General features: G+C 34.0%; 1 protein-coding gene across 1 annotated transcript; it reads right to left on the bottom strand.

Annotated features, from left to right (window-relative positions):
- Positions 1-2492: 2492 nt before the first annotated feature.
- LOC107188728 (dentin sialophosphoprotein) lies at positions 2493-19012 on the bottom strand. Its single transcript, XM_015577071.1, has 8 exons — positions 18761-19012; positions 18396-18494; positions 9099-9197; positions 7449-7631; positions 6858-7386; positions 3189-6803; positions 2809-3120; positions 2493-2730 (listed from the first exon to the last, which is right to left on the bottom strand). The coding sequence occupies exons 1-8, from the start codon at positions 18860-18862 to the stop codon at positions 2519-2521; spliced, it is 5151 nt and encodes a 1716-aa protein (XP_015432557.1). The 5' UTR covers positions 18863-19012; the 3' UTR covers positions 2493-2518.
- Between the last annotated feature and the right edge of the window lie 1750 nt (positions 19013-20762).

Below are 20762 nucleotides of genomic sequence, written 5' to 3'. Positions count from 1 at the left end.
ATTCTAATCTCATTTGTTTTCTGAATCTAAAGACGCAGTGTCCCAAGGTCAAACAAATTTTTCAAGATTACGATTATATATATATCCGCACAGTCACGATACTATCAAACTGCCTGTGTACACATCAAACACTACATTTTTAGTACTTGTATAAGATTCAAGAAAAACGTCAGTTGACCCTAATTATTTGTTAGTTTACGCGGAATTACATAACACTATGCAGATGCAACGAAAAGCAGTTATAAATTACGTTAAAATATTTGCAGCATTCGGTTATTTATAAGTGAGAGAATAGGTTACGAACTTTTTTGCAATCATTGCGGATGTTTTCATTAACCTTTGTTGTTTGTAAGTACATAGCTGGTAACATGATGCAGTTCGAATGTTTCGAAGATAATTTGAGCTCCGTATATTCTGTGTAGTCGTTTTCGATTAAATTTACCTTTTTCAATTTATTGTGACACGCAACAGTTATTACACTCGTATATGTTACTTCGAGCAAATCGAATTAAAACCAACTTACGAGGGAAACTGGAAAGAAAACATTCTGGAAGAAACGTTCGAAACGATAGCCTATGCTAGCTGATGCTAGCTACATTGCTCTCGACTGCGCATGTGCGACAGCTTATAGCCAGCCTATATAATCAGGTGGAACGTACTGCTTCCCAACAGTATTAAACGACAAGTACGAATCGAAGTACAATTTTTCGGCAGTGTTTGCGCTGTTTTTGAATATATTTTCTGAAAATCTGAGAGCTATGTCCGACTACTCCGCTGACGATTACGAGCACTTCATCTACGATTACGACAAGCATATCTTCACAGGTCACAGTGGTAAACAGCGAAGTAAACGCGAAGCTGTTACGCATACAAATCACTTCGATCCCAGCGGCCATTCCAGAAAGATTCTAACAAAATTGATGAACTCTGAGCATAACAAGCGGCATGCCGGAAAAACTAAGGTCTAAACTGTAAGTGACATTTTCGTCGTATTGCGTTGGAATTTCTGACATTTCTAGGACATATTATACACGATTTACGTTATCGATTTGAGTACAGCCGGAAAGATGCCTAACCTTGGCCGGATTAGTGCCTGTTTACGGTGATGTTTGTTCTGTATAAGTTGAACTTAATAATGTTTATATACGCGCATAGTTTTATGTAACGAAAAGTTGCATTTAAATTCGATTAATTATTCGTTTTGTTAACTATATCTCGAATGATAGCAGTTTGTTCGTGTACTGTTCTTTGTTTTTATTTTGCTACTGCGCAACATTTTAAAGGTGACGAGGTGACTCATTTCTTACGCGAACACTTGTTGCCTTTGTTTAATTATGATAACAGGATAAATAATAATAGAGCATGATGTAACGATTGTTTTCGAAAAATGAACGGTTTGGAATACCTATTATGAAACAATTTGTTTATTTTTTAAAGTATTTAAAGTAATTTGTTTTTCTTTTGTTTCAGAATCTTCGTGCTTAACCTCTTCTACTCTTTGAAAACGTATTGGTTAGTCAACTGTGACAGGCTGGAACTCTTTGGATATATATTATAATAAATGAAAACATTTTTTTCATTTTCTTTATTATCAACAATGCATTTAGTCGCTGAATATAGACTCTCACTTAGGATAAGATAATTAGTACTTAGTACTAATAGGCAATGTCTTATCACTATTTGTCATCTTACACCATAATTTGTAGAATAAATATCTCCTAAGTTAGACTACTCTTGCATCAGGATCAGCCTGAATGAAGAGTTTTCATAATGTGATAGACTCGTTAAGTAATGTTTAAATTGGATTTACGCACAACGTAAACATTTGTAGATCTTCAGCATCCACTTGGAAGTATTTCATTTAATTGGTGTTAAAATAACCATTGCTCAATGTAGCAGGTAGTGACTTATGTGACTGTAAAAATACTTTGTCTAGTGTGGACATTAGAAAAACGCATTTGTTTATGAAGATTATAATTTTTGTTAACTTTATAAGACTTTTTTTTTATTTCAAATTCACTGGAAAATTGAAAATATTACAAGTGACTTAAGATTTGTCATTATAAAAACCTTAAAAAAAATAAATTTAGTAAAAAAATGAGTATCATAGTTTTAATTTAACACCTGGTCCATTAGAATATTTGGGGTTACTAAATAATAAAGTGAAAGAAGATGAATGTATACAATTCATTTCGTTACTTATAATTTCATACTTTCTGCATAAAAGTACATGTTTAATTATATCATATATAAATTGTATTCTAAAATGTTTTTCAAAAAGTATTTTTAATACTTTCCCAATATTAGATGTGTAAAAATAAGTATGAAGTTTGTATGCTTCTGAACTTTCTGTAGGATATATCAATGCATATGTATGTGTATACATATATACAAATCACAAAATTAAAACGCGACTACGTTCAATAGAATGTAATTCCTTTTAGTTACAGAAAATATGTACAAATCGCTATGCGTAATACGTATTTCGTGTATATATGTATAATAGATCTGTAACCAATTACATTAAATTGTATTTAACAAAATCTAATTCTTGTCGTAGAATACCAGTTAGTATCAATTCTGTTGATTGTACAGTGACGGTTTTTGGAGCTTTTGCGAGAAATTTCTTCGCGTTCGCTAAATCTTCCTTACGAGAAACGATGACTGCTTTCTGTGGCCACGATGATGGTGGTCGAACTAAAGCTTTACCACCACATGAACTAATTATACCTGTAAAATTGATACATTTTATTAAATTGGTTTAAAATTGTTAATTAAATAAAATCAAAGTTAATCACATAAACATACTTTTCAGTTCGGGTAATGGCGGTGGCGCCACATTCGGCGTTAACACAATAGTATAACCATCTAACAGTTTCTGTTTCTTTGCTTTATGCAGGCTTTCTCGTAAAATGAAACCAAATTTAGTCTCTGTAACTGGATCTTTCAATATATAATTATCCAACTCTAGAAAATGCCCAGATTTTTCACTGTCAACCAACCAATTGACTGCAACTATAGGCACTGATTGTGCTAACGCACATAAAAACTTAACTGTTCTTCGAACTTTATCTGTGACCAATACACTACATTTTGTTGGATCTTCAACTTGAGATGCACCTATAAAGGAGTAGAGGCAGAATTACAGTAAAGATAAATTGTAATTGTTTAAGATGACAATAACTTACCCAACTTTGCTAATAACTTGCTGTAATCTTTGGAAATACCAGTAAATAAAATTTTATGTTTTTCTTTATATGGTGATGACGTTGAGAATGGGATAGACATACTTCTACGTGTCCTAAATGGTGTTGAAGGAAGTAATACGTTGTCTATGCTAGAATTCATTTCCGAAGACGTTGTTTCCTCGTCTATGACATTACCAGTGTTTTTTTTCCCAGTTCCAAGCTTTCGTGTTTTTGGTTTCCTTTCTTTCTTTTTAGGATTACTTTTTTTGCTCACAGTATTATTTACAGAAATTTCATTATCATTTGCTTCTGTCGCTCCTTCTGTGGAAGAATCTGTGATTGGATATTGATGGTTACTGGTTGATCTGGATGGCGGACGACGACTATTTCTCATTTCCCTTATAGTAGGTGTATTTCTTTCATCAGTGTCATCGATATTCGTAGTCTTTTTAGAAATTTTAGTTCGTTTGGCTTTAGGCATAGGCACTTCGAAACGTGCGTTATCCGATTCATAAATATCAGAAGAAAAAGACGTGCCGTCTGTGGCATCCAAATTGGTGTGAACATTTGTGTTTCTACGTGCTCTAGTACTTCTCGTTCTGGTACTTGTACTTTTAGCTGAATCTTCTTTTCTCTCGACGTTTAAGCTGCCACATTGTTCTTTGAGCGAAGAATTCATAATCATTTCCACTTCCTGTGATTCTTCTCCAACTTGAGAACTCATATCTTCTGCCTTAAGTTGACGTTTATTTATTGCTTTTCTATTCTTATTTCTTTTTGTTTCTCTATTTTCAGCAGTTTTATTATTCTCTGTTCTAGGCGAATTGTTCATAACACTGGGATGGTTGACACTCATACGTCTATCCTGCATTAATTCTGTAGGTGTACTTGGAGACAATGTCTCTGTTGGAGTACTCGAAGACAACCTGATAATTTTTACTACCAATTGCTTAGATGCTGAACTGTCTTGACTGCTCCCAACTGACTGCTGCGAGCTATCCGAAGTTTTGACGTCCACTGGTGAACTTCTTTCGGTTACGTAGTCAAGAATATTTGCAGAATTCTTTCTGTTAACGACAATCCTTCTAGTATTATGGACTTTACCTCTGCTAGCCAGAGACCTTTTTCCATTATCATCTTCTTTACGCTTTTTCGCATTATTACTTTCCGTTCTGTCCGCCGTGTTAAGTAATCTCTTTCTACTACGCGATGTGTCTAAAGTGGTTTTTTTTTCAGACTCGGTAGCTTTATTTGAACTCGGAACTTCTTTGTCAACCTGAAAAATGGATAAACGATCAACATTTTCTTTGCTAGAAGCACGAGTCCTTGCGTTGTTCTGAATGGAAATACTACGTGTGACTTGTTTCTGCGAAGCAACGGAAGGACTCGATTTTTGCTGCAGAGATTCACTCTTTTTAAATTTACGTGAAGAGGTCCTCACTGATTTAATTTCATTCTCTCTGTCGTCATCACTTTCATGTACCGTTATGAGCACTCTGTCGACATCAACATTTCTGAAAATATCCAAATCTGTTTTATAGTTTGATTTGTCAATACTACGAGATTTGTTTTCTTCTGTGTTTTTACGAGTAAGTGATCTTCGCGTCGACTTTTTTGGGGCTACTCTTTTTTTAGGTTCTGCTTTTTTCGAACTTTGTTTTGACTTCATGCCTGTAGTATTCAATCTAAATTCGGTTGATGTTGATGAAGTTGGACTTGGTGGATTGGACAACGTCCCTGAAATTTGAACCTCAGGTAACCCTGCCAAAAAGTCTTCATCTGATTCTAGTATCATGAAGGCCTTTCGAGGTTGTCCTGTATCAACTGTTGTAACAGATACTTGATCATCTTTGTTAGATACTTCCGAAACATTTTCGTTACTATTTGATATGCTTGTCCTTCCCAGATCTATTTTAGATTCGTTTGACTTTTTAGTTTTATTTCTTTTTGAGGATCTTGGGGTCAATAAACTTTTGGGTGTAGAGCTCAATAACGTATCAGAAGTATTATCTTTCTCGTTTGTGATGCTATCGTCTACTGATTTTCCTGCAATTCCTTTTTTATTATCAGATGTATCTTCACCAAGTGTAACACGATTTGGCGAATCTACTATAATATTACGTTTTCTTTTTGACACAAGATTGGAAAAATAATTTTGTGAGTCTTGAGTAGTTCTATTCGGCAACTTAGAATCACGTAGCTTTGTAGTTGATAATGAAGGTGAAACTGACTCAGCAACGGGTTCTTCACCTTTTTCCCCTGTGACAGATTTGTCTGTTTTACTACTTTCTTGTGATTCTTTAAAGCTTGTCGGTTTATCATCACTCTGTGATGCTTGTAATATACTTGTAAGGACCTGAGTCGATATCTGTGGTTGATCTTCCATGTCCTCGTCATTGACACTATCAAACATTTTATTCAGATTTTTTTCTAAAGTATCATTTAAATTCACTTTGTTAGATTTCTTTGATATCTTGTTACTACCAGGAATTGATACAGATATTTTTTCTTCACAGTCACGAAGCAACTGAGTAGGGGCCATTTCATAATCAATGTCCTCAATGCTGCACTCCTCTACTACATTTGGATTTAACTGATCAGAATTACTAAGTGATGGATTATTAGAGATTAAAACATTCTCTGTAATTATTTGGGTAGGCGTGTTGTACTCTATTTCATTATCGTTCTTTTCTTCACTGTATGGAGTCTTATGTTTTGCTACAGTTATGGAAGTTTCACTGCTTGGTAGAACTTGTGTTGCTGCTAAATAATCTATATCCTTCTTCTTTGTGTCTTCCTCTAGTCTTATATTATTTTCAGGTTTGTTCACTTCGATTACTTGAGTTGGTGTATCAAAATCTACATCACATTTACTGATTTCACTCTGTATCTTTGAAGAACCCTCTTTCTTCACATTCACTTGTTGCGTGAGTGTATTAAACATGTCATCAGAATCTCGGCTTGATCCAGTATCGTTCTTAGTTAGTTTACTTTCATTCTGTCGAGTTTCAAAGGATAAAGACGCTGTTCGTTTTTCTTTTAAAGCCATCTCTGTAAAACGTCCTTCTTCATCCGTATCAGAACTATCGCTGTCAGATTTACTTTGCGAATGATTTCTATTTTGACTGCTATCCTGACTAGCAATTCGCGAGTATGTTTGAAACACGCCCTCTTGATCAGTTTCATCAGAATCGTCGTCCATCGAAGAAGCTTCAAACGCGTTAACTTGCTGTGTTACAGTCTTGGAAATGTTTTCCTCCGTGACTTTCACCTGTGTTACTGCATCAAATATGTTCTCATCGTCACTGCTTCTGTTGGTTGTTTCATTGTTGTTTAGAGTCGGGGATTTCACAGGTGTCGATGATTTCGATCTTGACTCGTTCTCTGGATTATCATCTCCAATAAAGTTCTCTAATAAATTTTGCGATCCGAGAAGATTACGACTTCTATCGAGTTCTGAGCACTCGCCATCAAAATTCGTAGTCAGAGATAATTGAAAATATTCTTGCGAATTTGGTTGGACAATCTCTGCCTGTTCAGCATGCGCGAAATCTTTAGCTTTTGTAGCTAACATTTTCTTAGTCCCAACATTCTCGTCAGTACAATATTTATTCTCTTTAATATCAATTTTTCTTGTTTCCGTATTAGGAATATTATTTTTTAACTCTAGCCCCTCTATTTTACGCTTTTCTACATCTTCGATGCTTTCACGACCGTCTTTAGCTAAAACATTATGAACCCCAATTGTTTTTGGTGTCTTCATATCATGAATATCTATATCGTGTTGCGTTTCTACATCATGAATATTAGTGACATTGCCTTCAATTTCTTTGTCCTCCTCGTGTTGTGTCTCCACATCATGAATATTAGTGACATTACCAGCTCTAAAGCTACTTAAGGAGATCTTTTGAGTTTCAACATCGTGGATGTCGACATTGGTTTCGTCCTGCGATTCGGACGACTTCAGCGTTTCCATATCGTGAATACTGACCCTCCGTTCGTCCACGTGTTCTTTTCCCTGCACGGAGACGTTTCGAGAATCATTCATGCTGTCGTCGATGGAGAAGTCTTGGATGAAACTCTTCCGGTTGCTAGTAGACCTCCTGTTAGATAAGGATGGTCGTCGAAATACGGAATCTCCATTGTCGGCTTGAGTCCCAGGGATTATAGAAATGTTTTCCATTGTGGACGAATTGTTCTGCATGGAAGAATTAATAATTTAGAAAGATATTTTCACTGACACATAGGCATGATAATTACCATAGACGAGTCTGGTGTTCCCGGAATGACCATTTGTTGCTTCTTCAGGCGACATGATGCCGGAGTTTCTAGGATCAGGGATTCATCCATTGAACAGTTGACTTTGTACACAGCGCACACCATACCGAACTGGATGACACTTCCATCTTTGAGTTCGTAGCATCGACCAGGCCTCATAATTGACTGTAGATGAAAAAGTAGTACTGTACTTTAACCGAAGGTGCAAATGGATTTAAATTTCAGGAGGGTCTCGTCAAGTACACTCCGCAAAAGAATTAAGAGATCGCCCCTACAAACCTGAAAAATTGAGCCATGTTCAAGTGGTCGTACCTCCGACAAAAATGGTCGTATTGATATCATTACAAAGTCGATTAAAAATGTGAAATCCCTACTTTCAGATGCTTTTTCCAGATATAAGGTGCGTTGCTTCTTGGCAAAGTTATTGCGATATAAAGTGCACCTGGAAACCTTTTTTAAAATTTTGTTCTACTTTACAATATTATATGGGATGAATAAAAGTTTGTAGGCAAGTTATATTTATACCAGCTTGTCCGATTTTTTTTTGGCCGAGTTACTCAACTTTGAAGCAAAAATCGCTCTGTTGACTTTAATTGCTTTCAGGAATCGAATGAATCACTGTAGAACGTTCACCAAAGAAGCAATAGAGAGATCAATCTTTCCTCTTGAAGGCGCACCTTCTGCTTTTTCGATTTGATTAATATTTCGACGTACCAGGTCCTTCCGAATATGGGTTTAAAAATTGCACAAGTTCAATTTTTTTCTTAATTCGCTTTATCTCGGTAAAGGATGACCGCAACATCATGACCTTGAGGTCATTTCCAAGCGGAGGAAATTACCTTCACCCGGTATGGCTTGGGTCATGTCAATGCCGACGATACTGTTCATATCGTTATAACTGCCAAGAAGCATCGCTGCTTAAATCTTGAAAAAGCATCTGAAAGTAGATATTCCACACTTTCAAAAGCTTTTAACGATATCGATACGACAATTTTTGCCGGAGTTACGATCATTTGAAATTTGGCCCCATTTTTCGGATTCGTAGATGTAATCCTTTCATTCTTTTGCGGAGTCTATTTACAACTTGAATTCGTTTAATGAATATTTAATACGTACTTATTGGTGTTTGAATAAAAAAGTTAAACGAATCTGAACTGTACACATTTAAGGATACACTGCCGCAGTTTATTACAATCAAAGGTTAAAGCTGCGAGACTTTAACGGCACTAAAACTGTAATTGATAGATATTTGATAGAAAAAGTAGATTTGTATTGCCAGTATGTGCGGAGTCATCATAATATTTGACAATAGTTTAACCCAACGAATGCGAGCACCAACATTTAATGCTGATGTAACTTATTTTTATAGTTACTCCAGGAAAACCAAAATGAAACAAAATTATATTTCTTTTATTAAGGATTTTATCGCATTCAAAATGAAATTTTCACTTCATCAATTACTACTGAACCCTTTACTGTACTGTGCACATTCGCATTTGCTATAAATTAACAATTTTAACAACTGATAGAAAATATTTTTAATCTCTTCGTACCTTATAATACTTAAGAGTTAACGAGGGGAATCTACTTGTAAGCTGTATTTAACAATAAGTAGAAGTAAAACTTTATTACATTGTTGAGCTTTGTTTTATTTGAAGAATGCAGGTCGCAAATCCACGCAGATGTTTCATCGCTATTAGCCTCGATTTCTGCGTGATTCTTAGATACCGTCTGCAAACGAAATAAATTTTTTCATTATTCGTTATCGTCGTATTATTAAAATATCTTGATTAGAGATGTACCGACTAGGGTTTTGGCCGACTGGTCGGCTTTGTCGATTACTTTCAAATACTGCTACAAAACGTGGCAATAACTTCGTTTGTATGATAAATAAAACAATTTAATTAATACAGCTCCAGTTACCTTTATTTCAAAACAGGATTTTAAATTTATGATTGTTCAATATCAGAAACCCAAAGAGAAAATTCTTTACACAGTCTAACATTCTTTATTACACTTATTTTATTACGTTCTGTTTCTTTGTTTTAAAGAGTTTCTTGTTACGATAAAATTAAGAAATAACGACCAAAATTCCTGGTTAATTGGTACTTATTAAGTTGGTTTCAATTAATAGTAATTATTACTTTTAATGGTTTATGTAATAATTATGTTACATACAAATATATACATATACTGTATAAGTATACTATGTATTAAAAGATATTAGGATAATCTTCCTAAAAGCACTCACACCCGATGACCCTGATATTAACATATGTTATCAATATCACTTTTCTTGAACTGTGTCTAATCAACTCTGAATGACTCTTTTTCTTCGATTGTCTCCAACCACACTCTAAAGCATTATACTGATTAGAGAAACATTTCAAAAGTTTACATTTCTGGGAAAATTACGGTACGTTTTTCAATCTTTCTTTATTAATAATTTTTTAATAACTAATGATCGGTGTTTCAAATGTTTTGAAGATTACTCGGGAGGGTGACCTTGATAACATATGTCAAGGTCAGAGTCATCGGGTGTTGGTGATTTTCGGAAATTCACCCAAACATTAAAATTATTCTAATGACAGTACAGAAAGAACATTGTATTCTCATTTCTATACCGTATGTTATGAGTAATACATATCTATTAAAAATTCAAGGCCGATCAATCGGCCTTTTTGACCGACTAGTCGCTGACTACAAAAGTAGCCGAATAGTCCGCCACTTTAGTCGGTAGATCTCTAATTCTAATGATCATGACAGCTAAATTCAAAGTAACTTTATCCAGTAATCGAAACCTCTCAAGTTTCGAACCACTGAATAATTTCAAATAGTTATGCATCACACAGATGATTCTATAGGTATATGACCTATGATTTTCTCAAGGCTCGACTCAACCTTTAATGTTTTATCTGCAAGATTCTATTCGATATTGATGTTTGCGACCGTACTCTTGTTTACTCTATACAACAATATTAGATACACGTACGATTGTCCATTATCACGCTATTACATTTATCATAATTCTTAATCTCGGTACTTAAACATTTTATGATTCAATAATGTGTAAAACTTATCTGAATATTTTACTCTTTCAAATATCTGTCTGTAATTTAGCTAACAGTAAATTTTACAGTGTCCCTCATTTTTGTACTTAAGTTATAATTAATCGCTCTGTTTAATAAACAAACAAGTTAGAACTGCAAATAAATAGAGATTGAAAAGATAGAGATAAGTGTGTCGTTGCTCGCTGCCACTCATTGACGCACATGTCTCATATCTGACTGCGAAAGCGATACATTTTGCACGTTTCCGCTGCGTATGTATTGTGCTTTGTATCAGGAATCTGAAAATCAAATCGGGTAGTATGACGTGATTCCAAAGAACAGCCCACGCCATGGGGCATCTAGAGAAGTGACACTTTTGTTGGGGAATCTAAAAAGAAATTTCGTGTTTATCGGTTTTAAGATGTCCAATTCGCAGCACATACAATTGAAGTTCTGTTATCAATTTGCTAAATACTTTGTGATAATGTATACCTATTCTATAATGATAAATACTTTATTTAAAAAAATGTTTAATATTTGTATATATACATATATTTTGTAATACTTAACAATGCATTCTGTCTTTATGAAGAGAAACCTTCTAGCTGATCAAATCTATTTAACGTCACTATGGGTCATTCCACACGAAATCGGACACCTTGTGTATGCTATAGTTTTTAGCGATATACAAACATAACTCGAAAGATTATTGAAAATTGTTGATTTTAGAGCTGCTTGAAATTTAGGGTCAACCTTTTTTCAATAAATGATAACTATTGAACTAACAAATAAAAATTATTTCAATTAAAGAAAAATATTTTTTAAGCACTTATTTTGCAATTGTTTTAAATAAACGCCCTGTTTTTATACCGGCGAACTATTTAAAAATGTGAAAAGAAATGAGGACATAACTCCATTTGTCTTCTATATGGACATATCTTCAAAAATACGGACACTTTAAAATTGGCCGCATAAAAATTAATTTCGCTCAAGCCGTGCGGTTCAGTAGACTCGCGTTAAAGTAGCGGCGCGGGCTTCTGGAGGCGGGCTTTTCCTGGAAACGCTACTTCCACGTGAGCCAATCGGCACGCAGGATCTTGTCGCAGTTCGGTCGATCCATCAATCGGATCAGAACTTTGGTTACAGATGGCAACAGATGGTGAAGTCTCCATATTTTCGAATATTTTTCCATAAAGAGGACAAATAGGACTATATCTTCAATTTTTGCTATTATAAAATTGCATTTCTTTTAAACAATTGCAAAATAAATGGTTAAAAACAAAAATATTTTCTTCTAACTGAAATAATTTTGATTAGGTACTGTTATATCTTCACTGTAAGTACCCGCGAAGCTCATTTTGATCAGTTTCTTAGTTCAATACTTATGATTTATTGAAAAAGGTAGATCCTAAATTTCAAACAGCTGTAAAATCAACAATTCGTTGAGATATGTTTATATATCGCTAAAGACTACTACATATCCAAATTTAATCAAAATCCGAAATGGTGGTCCAAAAAGTGTCTGATTACGCGTGGAATGACCCGTATGTCAGTGACGCAGCAACGAGCACGATCACTCCAAATTGCTATAATCCAGTTCTTATCATCATCCGATCTTTGAACCTACACCAGCTCTCTATTAACTGATCGCGATTTATACAACCTTAGAACGACTCTGTGGTGTTAATAGAAATAGTTGCGATCCCAGAAAATTTCACTATCCTCCATAGAAGTTCTAATACACTATAAAATATCGAATTTCTGTTGATCTCAATGTTAAAAAATTTCAATAAACGTAAGTAGAATAATAAAACGAATGAAAGGTTGTAGGTACTTTTGTTAACTATTATACGAATTTTATTCATTTCTAACACATTGAATCATGTAAAAAGTAACAATTTCAATAAAGTTTTATAAAGTCTTCACTTTATTTCTAATCTGGTAAAATCTTAATAGAGAAAATAAGTTTCTTTTTAACAACTGTCTTTATAAATCAGTATACACAAATATGTATTTACATAAAGTCTATTAATGATGCAGTCGTAGAAGTAGCACAATTTGAACTTTATATTTGATATTAAGGAAAACTAACTTCACGCTACACTAAGGTTAAACGCTCAGGTGCTCCTTCATCGATTTATAAAAGCCGCCAATAGAAGTTGAACTCCGTAAACTGTAGTTGACCCGAAACCATTTATCTTATCGTCTCGACTATTAAAGTAAAAAAATGCAATCACTGTAGATGCTTCGTTTTATTTGTACATGTACATAGAAAGACAATTCCACGTTATGACACGTTTCAACCTATTCGTAACTCCTTATGCTACTACGTACGTATGTGAGTGTAATGCAACGTATCAACTCGAGTGTTTTTCTTTCGTGAATTGCTGAAAGTTTTCAATTTTTATTTCTTTAATTCTTTTTTTAACGTTAGGTTGTGTGGTAATAATGTAGTCAAATAATAAACACAATAGAGCTATAAACAAAAGCATTTTTTGTGGGTCTCAGAATGCCCTTAATTAATATCAAAATTTGAAGAATTCTGCACAAACCTGGACAAGACTAGGTACCAGTTCCTTACTGTCGTGGACATTTTTTGGTAATTACTGGATCCGAATCTCAAGTAAATCTCTGTTTATAGCTCTGTTGAGTTTACAACTTCAGTATACATGTAAATAGTGTAGGGACACGACACAGTCCTATATCAATTTGATGAAGCTTGGGACACTTTTTTCAAAGAGACATGTCTTACGTCAAAAATGATCCTAAAAAGTCGCTCTTGGGAGCCGAACTAGTTTAGAAGACACAGAAATCAATTTGCTAATAGCTGTTATTCGAGAATATAACTTGTAAGAGTTTACGAGTTATATTCTAATGTCCACTTGAGATAGTCCTGCAAGTTATTTTATACTATCCACTTGAGAATAACTCTGCAAAGTTGTTTTCTCGATAGTAGAAATGATAAAGACGTCGGAAATTTACTTCTATATTTGTATCCACTTAAGAGTGGACACTTATAAGTTACACTCTTAATAGTAGAAGCGCACTAGTGGATTGAGATCAAAGGGCAACACTCTAACAGCTTACATTTATAGATGTAAGCATCATTTCCATTCTCATGAGTGTAATTTGCAAGAATCTACTCTCAACTGGACACAGGCGCCAGAGCTACTCTCAAGAATTACATTAATGTGTGTACGTAGCGTAAGCAGAGAGATAGAACCACTCTCAAGAATAAGTCTTCTGTGTATACGAAGCATAACTCTACAGAGTGAAGCTCACAAGTTGATACGTTGTGTTACAATGATAATTCCGGAGAAAATAGGAGTAGGGAGTGTAATCGGCTGATTTTATACGGACGATTGTATTTTCAAGCTCGAGCGTACCACACTCGGTTGCCGTTGTACTTATCTAATTCAACGTTAGCAGTGGGTAACGATCAGAAAGGTTCGCAATAAATAAAGCAGACAGCCCCGAGTCGACTTCATTCCGTCGAAGATGACGGGACCATGGCTTCTTCTGCTCCTTCTTGGACACCTTACCCTCGCGTGGAGTTTCGAAAACGCGCCGAGGGTTAGAACACCTTTGGGCGGTATCAAGGGATACCACAAGCTTTCTGGCAACGGAAGACAATACGAAGCTTACGAGGGAATCCCGTACGCGGTGCCCCCGGTCGGAAAACTTCGATTCAAGGTAAGACAAGCATTGTATTTCATCGATCTAAGGCTGCAATAGTTATTCAACCCTTATAATATCCAGACAGAAGAGTCGCGAAATAACCAAGTTATTTAATAAACATGTGGAATCGAAACAAGTTTCTCGTTTTCCAACAAAGCAGATATTATAATTTTCGAAGTAGAAATTTCCTATTCTGTTTTAACGCACAGTGAAGCAAGAACTTGAACGAAAATCAAGTATGTTTTAATTGGTGAATTTGTTATTAAAGTAGATTTTTCTTTAGTCCTGGTATTGTAAAACAAACTATGAAAATATAAATATGTATAAACAGTTCGAATGTTAGTATCATTGTTACAATTGAAAAATCTTTACAATTTCTTGAATTGCTTTTCTAGTGTGACAAATCTTAGACTTTCTAGGATTAACATGATTTGATGTATGTAAATAGCATTTCGATGAATGTGTAGATATTCTTTCAAATAAATTGCATCATTGGCACGAGATATATCCCTTGTATATTTAACAATATTCAAAAATAATAGAGAGGACAATTGAATGGTATCATAATGTTTACTTTCCTAAGACTTCATTATTCAATAATTTGCAATTGTACTTTTATAATTTTTAACGAAATGATCTTTTTTCTACATAAATTGATTCGTCTGTGCATTATGCACGTAAAAGTATGAAAATAAAATATATAAAAATTAATAATTAACGAGACCTTTAAACTTTTCTTTTCACTAATTGTAAGATTGTATATAAGAAAATAGTTAAATATGTCGTAAATTATTCATCTCTCAGATACCGTATCTTGATATATTTATAAACATAATGTTGCAAGGAATCAAAGTGTAACTACACTTCTTTCGTATGTTCTTGCATTTAAGAAAAATGATAAACCTAGAGAAATAGCACTATTTATATACATATCCTATCCTATTGAATTATATGGAATATTCGTCGAACGATAACAAAATTGATTATTCATGTATCTAAATGTGTCAATTAAGCGTAATCGCATAAAACAAGTGATAACTCATGAACCTTAGCGAGTTTAGGATGGATGTTTACTGAATATTGATACATCATGCTTATACGTGAATAACACGAAGTGTATAGGGTGTTAATTTTAATTCGAGCACCTAAATTATTTCCGCTACTATTGAAAGTAAGAAGAAATGACTAAATAGGATATACATGGTTTTAAGGCGTGCATCTGATGGTGATAAAATGTTTTTTACTTTTTATTACGTTTATTTACTTCAGCATTCTTCAAACTAAGACAGACTTCAACAGACGACAATGTTAATCGTAAACGACTACGAAAATAAATTCTTTTCAATACTAAAAATAATTATGTTGATAAAAACGTTGCATTAATTTATTTATGTAATTGTTTTAAAAAAGGCAGACAGATTAATTTTTAGCACTTTTAGCAATAAATTCAAAGTTTCTCGATTTATTGTCTGTTACCTGTGTACTATTCTTCGGTGAGGAAACCTCAACCTATAACCCAGGGTTGAATATTGAACATTCCTTTGTTAACTCTTATCTAAAGCTTTATCGAAAGGTCTGTAAAAATGTATTATTTATATATTAATGTTATTTTTAGCCCCCTCAGCGGTTACCACCATGGATTGGCGAAATTTCAGCGAAAATGTTTGGCTCCCCATGCCTGCAATACACTCAATTGCCCTCACATGTAAATGAAACTGTGATAGGTTCTGAAGACTGTTTATATCTAAATGTATACGTGCCAGTGCACGAAAAAATGGTCACCAAGCCAATGCCAGTCCTTTTTTGGATTCATGGTGGTGCCTTTATGTTTGGTAGTGGAATGGACATGGGTGCTAAATATCTCATGGACCATGATGTTATTTTAGTCACATCTAATTACCGACTGGGCATACTAGGTACTTGAAAGTACTAATTATAATGTATTGCATCATGAAACTTTTAAGCAATAGCTTTCTTTGATATGGAGATGGATTTTCCCATTAGGTTTCCTCAGTACAGAAGATGAACTAATTCCTGGCAACATGGGATTAAAGGATCAGAGCATGGCCCTACGATGGGTTTCAGAAAATATTGAATGGTTTGGTGGTGATCCCAACAAGGTAACTTTGGTTGGTTTAAGTGCTGGTGGAGCAAGTGTACATTATCACTACTTATCTCCCATGAGTGCTGGACTTTTCCAAGGTACCAACAAAAACTAAATTAATATTGATATGTTATATAATCTATAATCATTGAGCCTTTTAAATCTTTCTGAAAATCAGCTTTGTTATTAATAAATTTTTCTGCACTATATTACAGGTGGTATTTCAGTCAGTGGCACAGCTTTTGACTGTTGGACACAGACAGAAAATCCCTTAGAGAAAGCTAAGCAAGTAGCTGCTCTCATGGGTTGTTCTACAATTAACAGGAAGGAAATGGTACGCTGTTTGAGGTATCGTCCATCTAGGCCTTTGGTTGATTCTGCCCATGAATTTATGGTATGTGCTTTCTATTTTGCACATGAGTCTGGTAATAATTATATAAATATATTAATTTGATTCTAGCGGTTCTATTATAATCCATTCACTCCATTTGGACCAGTTCCTGAAAAACTTGGAGATCAACCATTTATTGACCGTGCCCCTGTTGAAATTGTAAACAGTGGTGGTGTTCAGGATGTTCCTTGGATCACTAGTGTGACCAGTGAAGAAGGATTGTATCCAGTTGCAGGTACAAATGAATAGTAACGAACCTGTGTAATTATTATTTTAAATTTTCTCTAAAATTATCTTGTTTATAGAGTTTATTGCTATACCAGAGGCCTTAAAAAGATTAGATGAAAACTGGGATCTTCTTGCTCCTCATTTCCTTGATTATAATTACACTTTGCCTAAAGAAAAGCACGTCGAAGTAGCCAGACTCATCAAACAACATTATATTGGAACAAAAAAAATAGATGAGACAACAACAAAACCCTTAGTACAGATGGCTGGAGATAGATTTTTCACTGTAGACAGTCAAACAGCTGCTAGAATGCAGGCTAAAGTAAATACACAACCTGTGTGGTATTATTATTATTCCTACAGAGCTGCAAATAGTTTGAGTGATTGTATGAGTAAAACTCAAAATAATTACGGTATGTTATTTATATGGGAATAATTTTGAGGAAAGGAATTGGTGAAATGTATTGAATATTTTATTTGTAGGTGTGAGCCACGGTGATGATGCATATGCGGTTCTTGATACTCCTTTTATGGACTCCACAACAACACAAAATGATCTTAAAATGCAACAACTTTTGGTTGATATGTGGGTATCATTTGCAACCAATGGGTGAGTAAATACATGTAACTATATGTTATAACAATTTATAGGAACTATTTTGTTATACCTATATTTGTTTATCATGTAGAGTCCCAAATATGGGTGGCGTGAACTGGCCTAGACTAAATCCTGATGAAAAGACACTTCAGTATTTGCACATTGCTGCACCAGACAAAATTTACATGGACAGTAATCCTAACTTAGGACAGAAGGACTTTTGGAATACAATTGATTTTAATGAAAACAAATTAAGTAGTGCATCCAATGGACAACATCTAAAAGAAGAACTATAAATTTCTCTTGTACATCTATAATTACATTAATAAACTATAAAAAATAAAGTTTGATATTGTCATAAAATTGTGTATTTGAATTATTTTTATTGTAAGCAACTCTCATATGTGTTAAATAAAATGAAATAATATGAAGTTAATGGAAGTCAAAAGAATTATCAAACTGTGATACATAAGCTGATAGTAAAATGTTCATCTATTTACTTATTTCCAATGGCAGTAATCACATACATTGACACAGGATGGGCTCAAATACCACATATTAAAACAATCTAACATGTCTAAATACTCTGTCATGGCTCAAGTTACATATTGTGTTCGCTTCACATGTGGTCTGATTGTAAGTCTTTACTGAGGCTCTTGAGAAAATATATTGATTAAAAATGTAATATTAAGAAAATAGAATGCTTTTATTAAATTATATACTATAGTCTTTATTTTATAGTGTGCGATATGTTGTAAAGTGCCAATAAAACTTTCACATACCATTATGTTGTTTGTGAAAATATTCAGTAAGGTTGTGACATACCAATACATAATTCGTTGTAATAGGTTAAGAAAATAACAAAAATTAAGGAACTTACCTGATCATTCAGTATGATATTACATTCCGGATGTCTACCAATTTTGTTAATTCCCTCCTTAATTGGGTACACATTACAACCAACAGTCAATATTCCGATCTAAAATTGTTTAAATATGAAAATAATGTAACATTTTATGTTGTATAATTAATACATTAATACAATTTTTGTATTTAGTGCAACAAACTTGTATTAAAATAGAACAATAGAACAAAATTTATAGCAGTTACAGAAGTAGCATAAAATTAATTTAATTAATAAAAGCATTAGAATTGAAAGACATGATTTTATAAATATTGACAGCTACTCAAAAATGTAGGAAATTACTGTAACAAGTATAATAGATATATATAATTTATTATTACTTGTAGTTCTTTTTCTCTGACTTTATGTGGCATGGATTGAGATAGTTTCTGTGTCGGTGTAAAATCATCAGCTTCGTATACTTGCGTCGGTGGAATATCCATGGTGAATGGGAATTAATTAAACGACGCAATTCGGACACGACACTCTATTATTTACGTTTTCTTTGGAAAATTATTAACTTTACACAGGGTAACCTCATATGACACGTAACAATTGAACGAATTAGTAACAAATACTACAGTCAAACGAGAAGTTAAATAAGTACGAACACACACGATTAGAAACAAAACGAAAAGATTTCACATTGTTTATAGCACTGTTACATAAAGACAATTAATTATAAACAAGACGTAGTAAAAACATATTAAAAATTAATGCACAATTCCCGCCATACTTGGCCATACTGCTGTTTCTATCTGCTGTCAGCTGCTGTCAGCTTTTGATAAAGAAACTCCCTATACGCTAACGTAAACAACTTAATGGCTGCGTTCAGAAGACACAACCGTTAACCATTGCGCAACCGTTGAGTGATTTTACTAGATTTAACTCTGAACCATAGATATATAGACGGAGCATAAGCTATCACTTTGTGCGAGGGACCGTAGGATTGGAAGGGAAAAGACAGCGGTCGTTAGATATACGTCGGTTAGCTTCGAATGCATTCGGCTCGATTCGGTTCGTTATTAATGGCTGGTGGGCTGTGCGCCGTAATATTATTTAATGCTTTATATTATTTATTAATTTTGTTAAATACATATATCTATACAAACTATATGACATACGGAATTTTTAACGTATAATAAGTATATTCTTTTCATCTCTCATAGCATACATGCATGTAATGCGATTGTATACCCGAATAGCACCGAAAAGGAACGAAGTTACCCGATTTATAACTAACCACCCCCTTACCGCGAATCTTACTCCGCCGCTCAGTTCATGCTCCGTCTACATATGTATATGCTCTGAACACTACCGCTCACCTTCCCACTATTCAACATGTTTAATGATCGGTCGCCATGTTTTGTAGCGCAAATAAAGTATGCTAAACCAATAATAGAGTTTCAAATGATTATTCCTATAAATATTACATACCTATATGAAATAATAAAAAAACTCAATCTGTATACAATTGTACAACTTCATATAGGAATCCTAATACGCACAATCCTTTGACCTTTTGACAATTGGTGAATCTTTATATATAACTTTATTCACACATCATTTATTTACAATAATTTTATTTATTGCGAGTAAGTAAATAATAAAATTAGACCCAACAAGAGCTCTACTAGCCAACCTTCTACAGGATATTACTTCAGCTTTATTTCAATTGTAAGGTATGAATTTATTAAAAAAGTCGAATATATACGTGACTTCTTGCACTTTATTATTCAGCTTCACGTATTCATATAATTAACAAAGATTTTCTACTCTTACATTTAGTCTTAAAATAATCTAAGTTTCATGTACGATAGAACATTTACCAAAAATATTCGGTCTTACATTTATTCTTCTAACTAGAGAAATTAATTTTAAGTTCGCAGCCATTAGCTTGGTATTACCTTCAGTTTACAGTACTTTATCGATGATAATACCGATTGCCCAGGCCTCACCACGAGGAGGTTGCTGCGAGTGGAGGCTCAAGGCAAATAGATGGAATCACAAGTTCTACATCCACCCACCTTTCACAATCAACCTTATAAATAACTTAAATCTTAACTATGTAATACTATCGGTACTAAAATCCCTCGGCGGATGATTTCTTTCTTGAGCCTATACCTATAAAAAACTAAGTTCCCTCGTTTTTCGTTCTTCAGCTTAGAACTAATATTATCTTAATATTCTAATTAATACGAATTAATGCTATTAATACAAAATAACTTCAACTAAACGCAACGTAGTCGCTAATACTCAAACGAAAGAGATAGACGGAATGGAAAAAGTTCCATCGATCATTTCGTTTACGCACCTAATATTCTATATACCAAGCAGTTCTTG

Source organism: Dufourea novaeangliae, unplaced genomic scaffold (assembly GCF_001272555.1).
Source record: "Dufourea novaeangliae isolate 0120121106 unplaced genomic scaffold, ASM127255v1 scaffold108, whole genome shotgun sequence".
Classification (NCBI taxonomy): Eukaryota; Metazoa; Arthropoda; class Insecta; order Hymenoptera; family Halictidae; genus Dufourea; species Dufourea novaeangliae.
This window is presented reverse-complemented; position numbering and strand designations above follow the sequence as displayed.

What these genes read in the sequence shown, in the direction of transcription:
- LOC107188728 (XM_015577071.1), bottom strand. Translation starts at nt 18,862, where the DNA reads ATGGATATTCCACCGACGCAAGTATACGAAGCTGATGATTTTACACCG. An exon ending in GAACACCAGACTCGTCTATG is followed by an intron (nt 7,387 to 7,448) that starts GTAATTATCATG and finishes TCTTCCATGCAG; the next exon opens with AACAATTCGTCCACAATGGA. An exon ending in GCCATTACCCGAACTGAAAA is followed by an intron (nt 2,731 to 2,808) that starts GTATGTTTATGT and finishes TCAATTTTACAG; the next exon opens with GTATAATTAGTTCATGTGGT.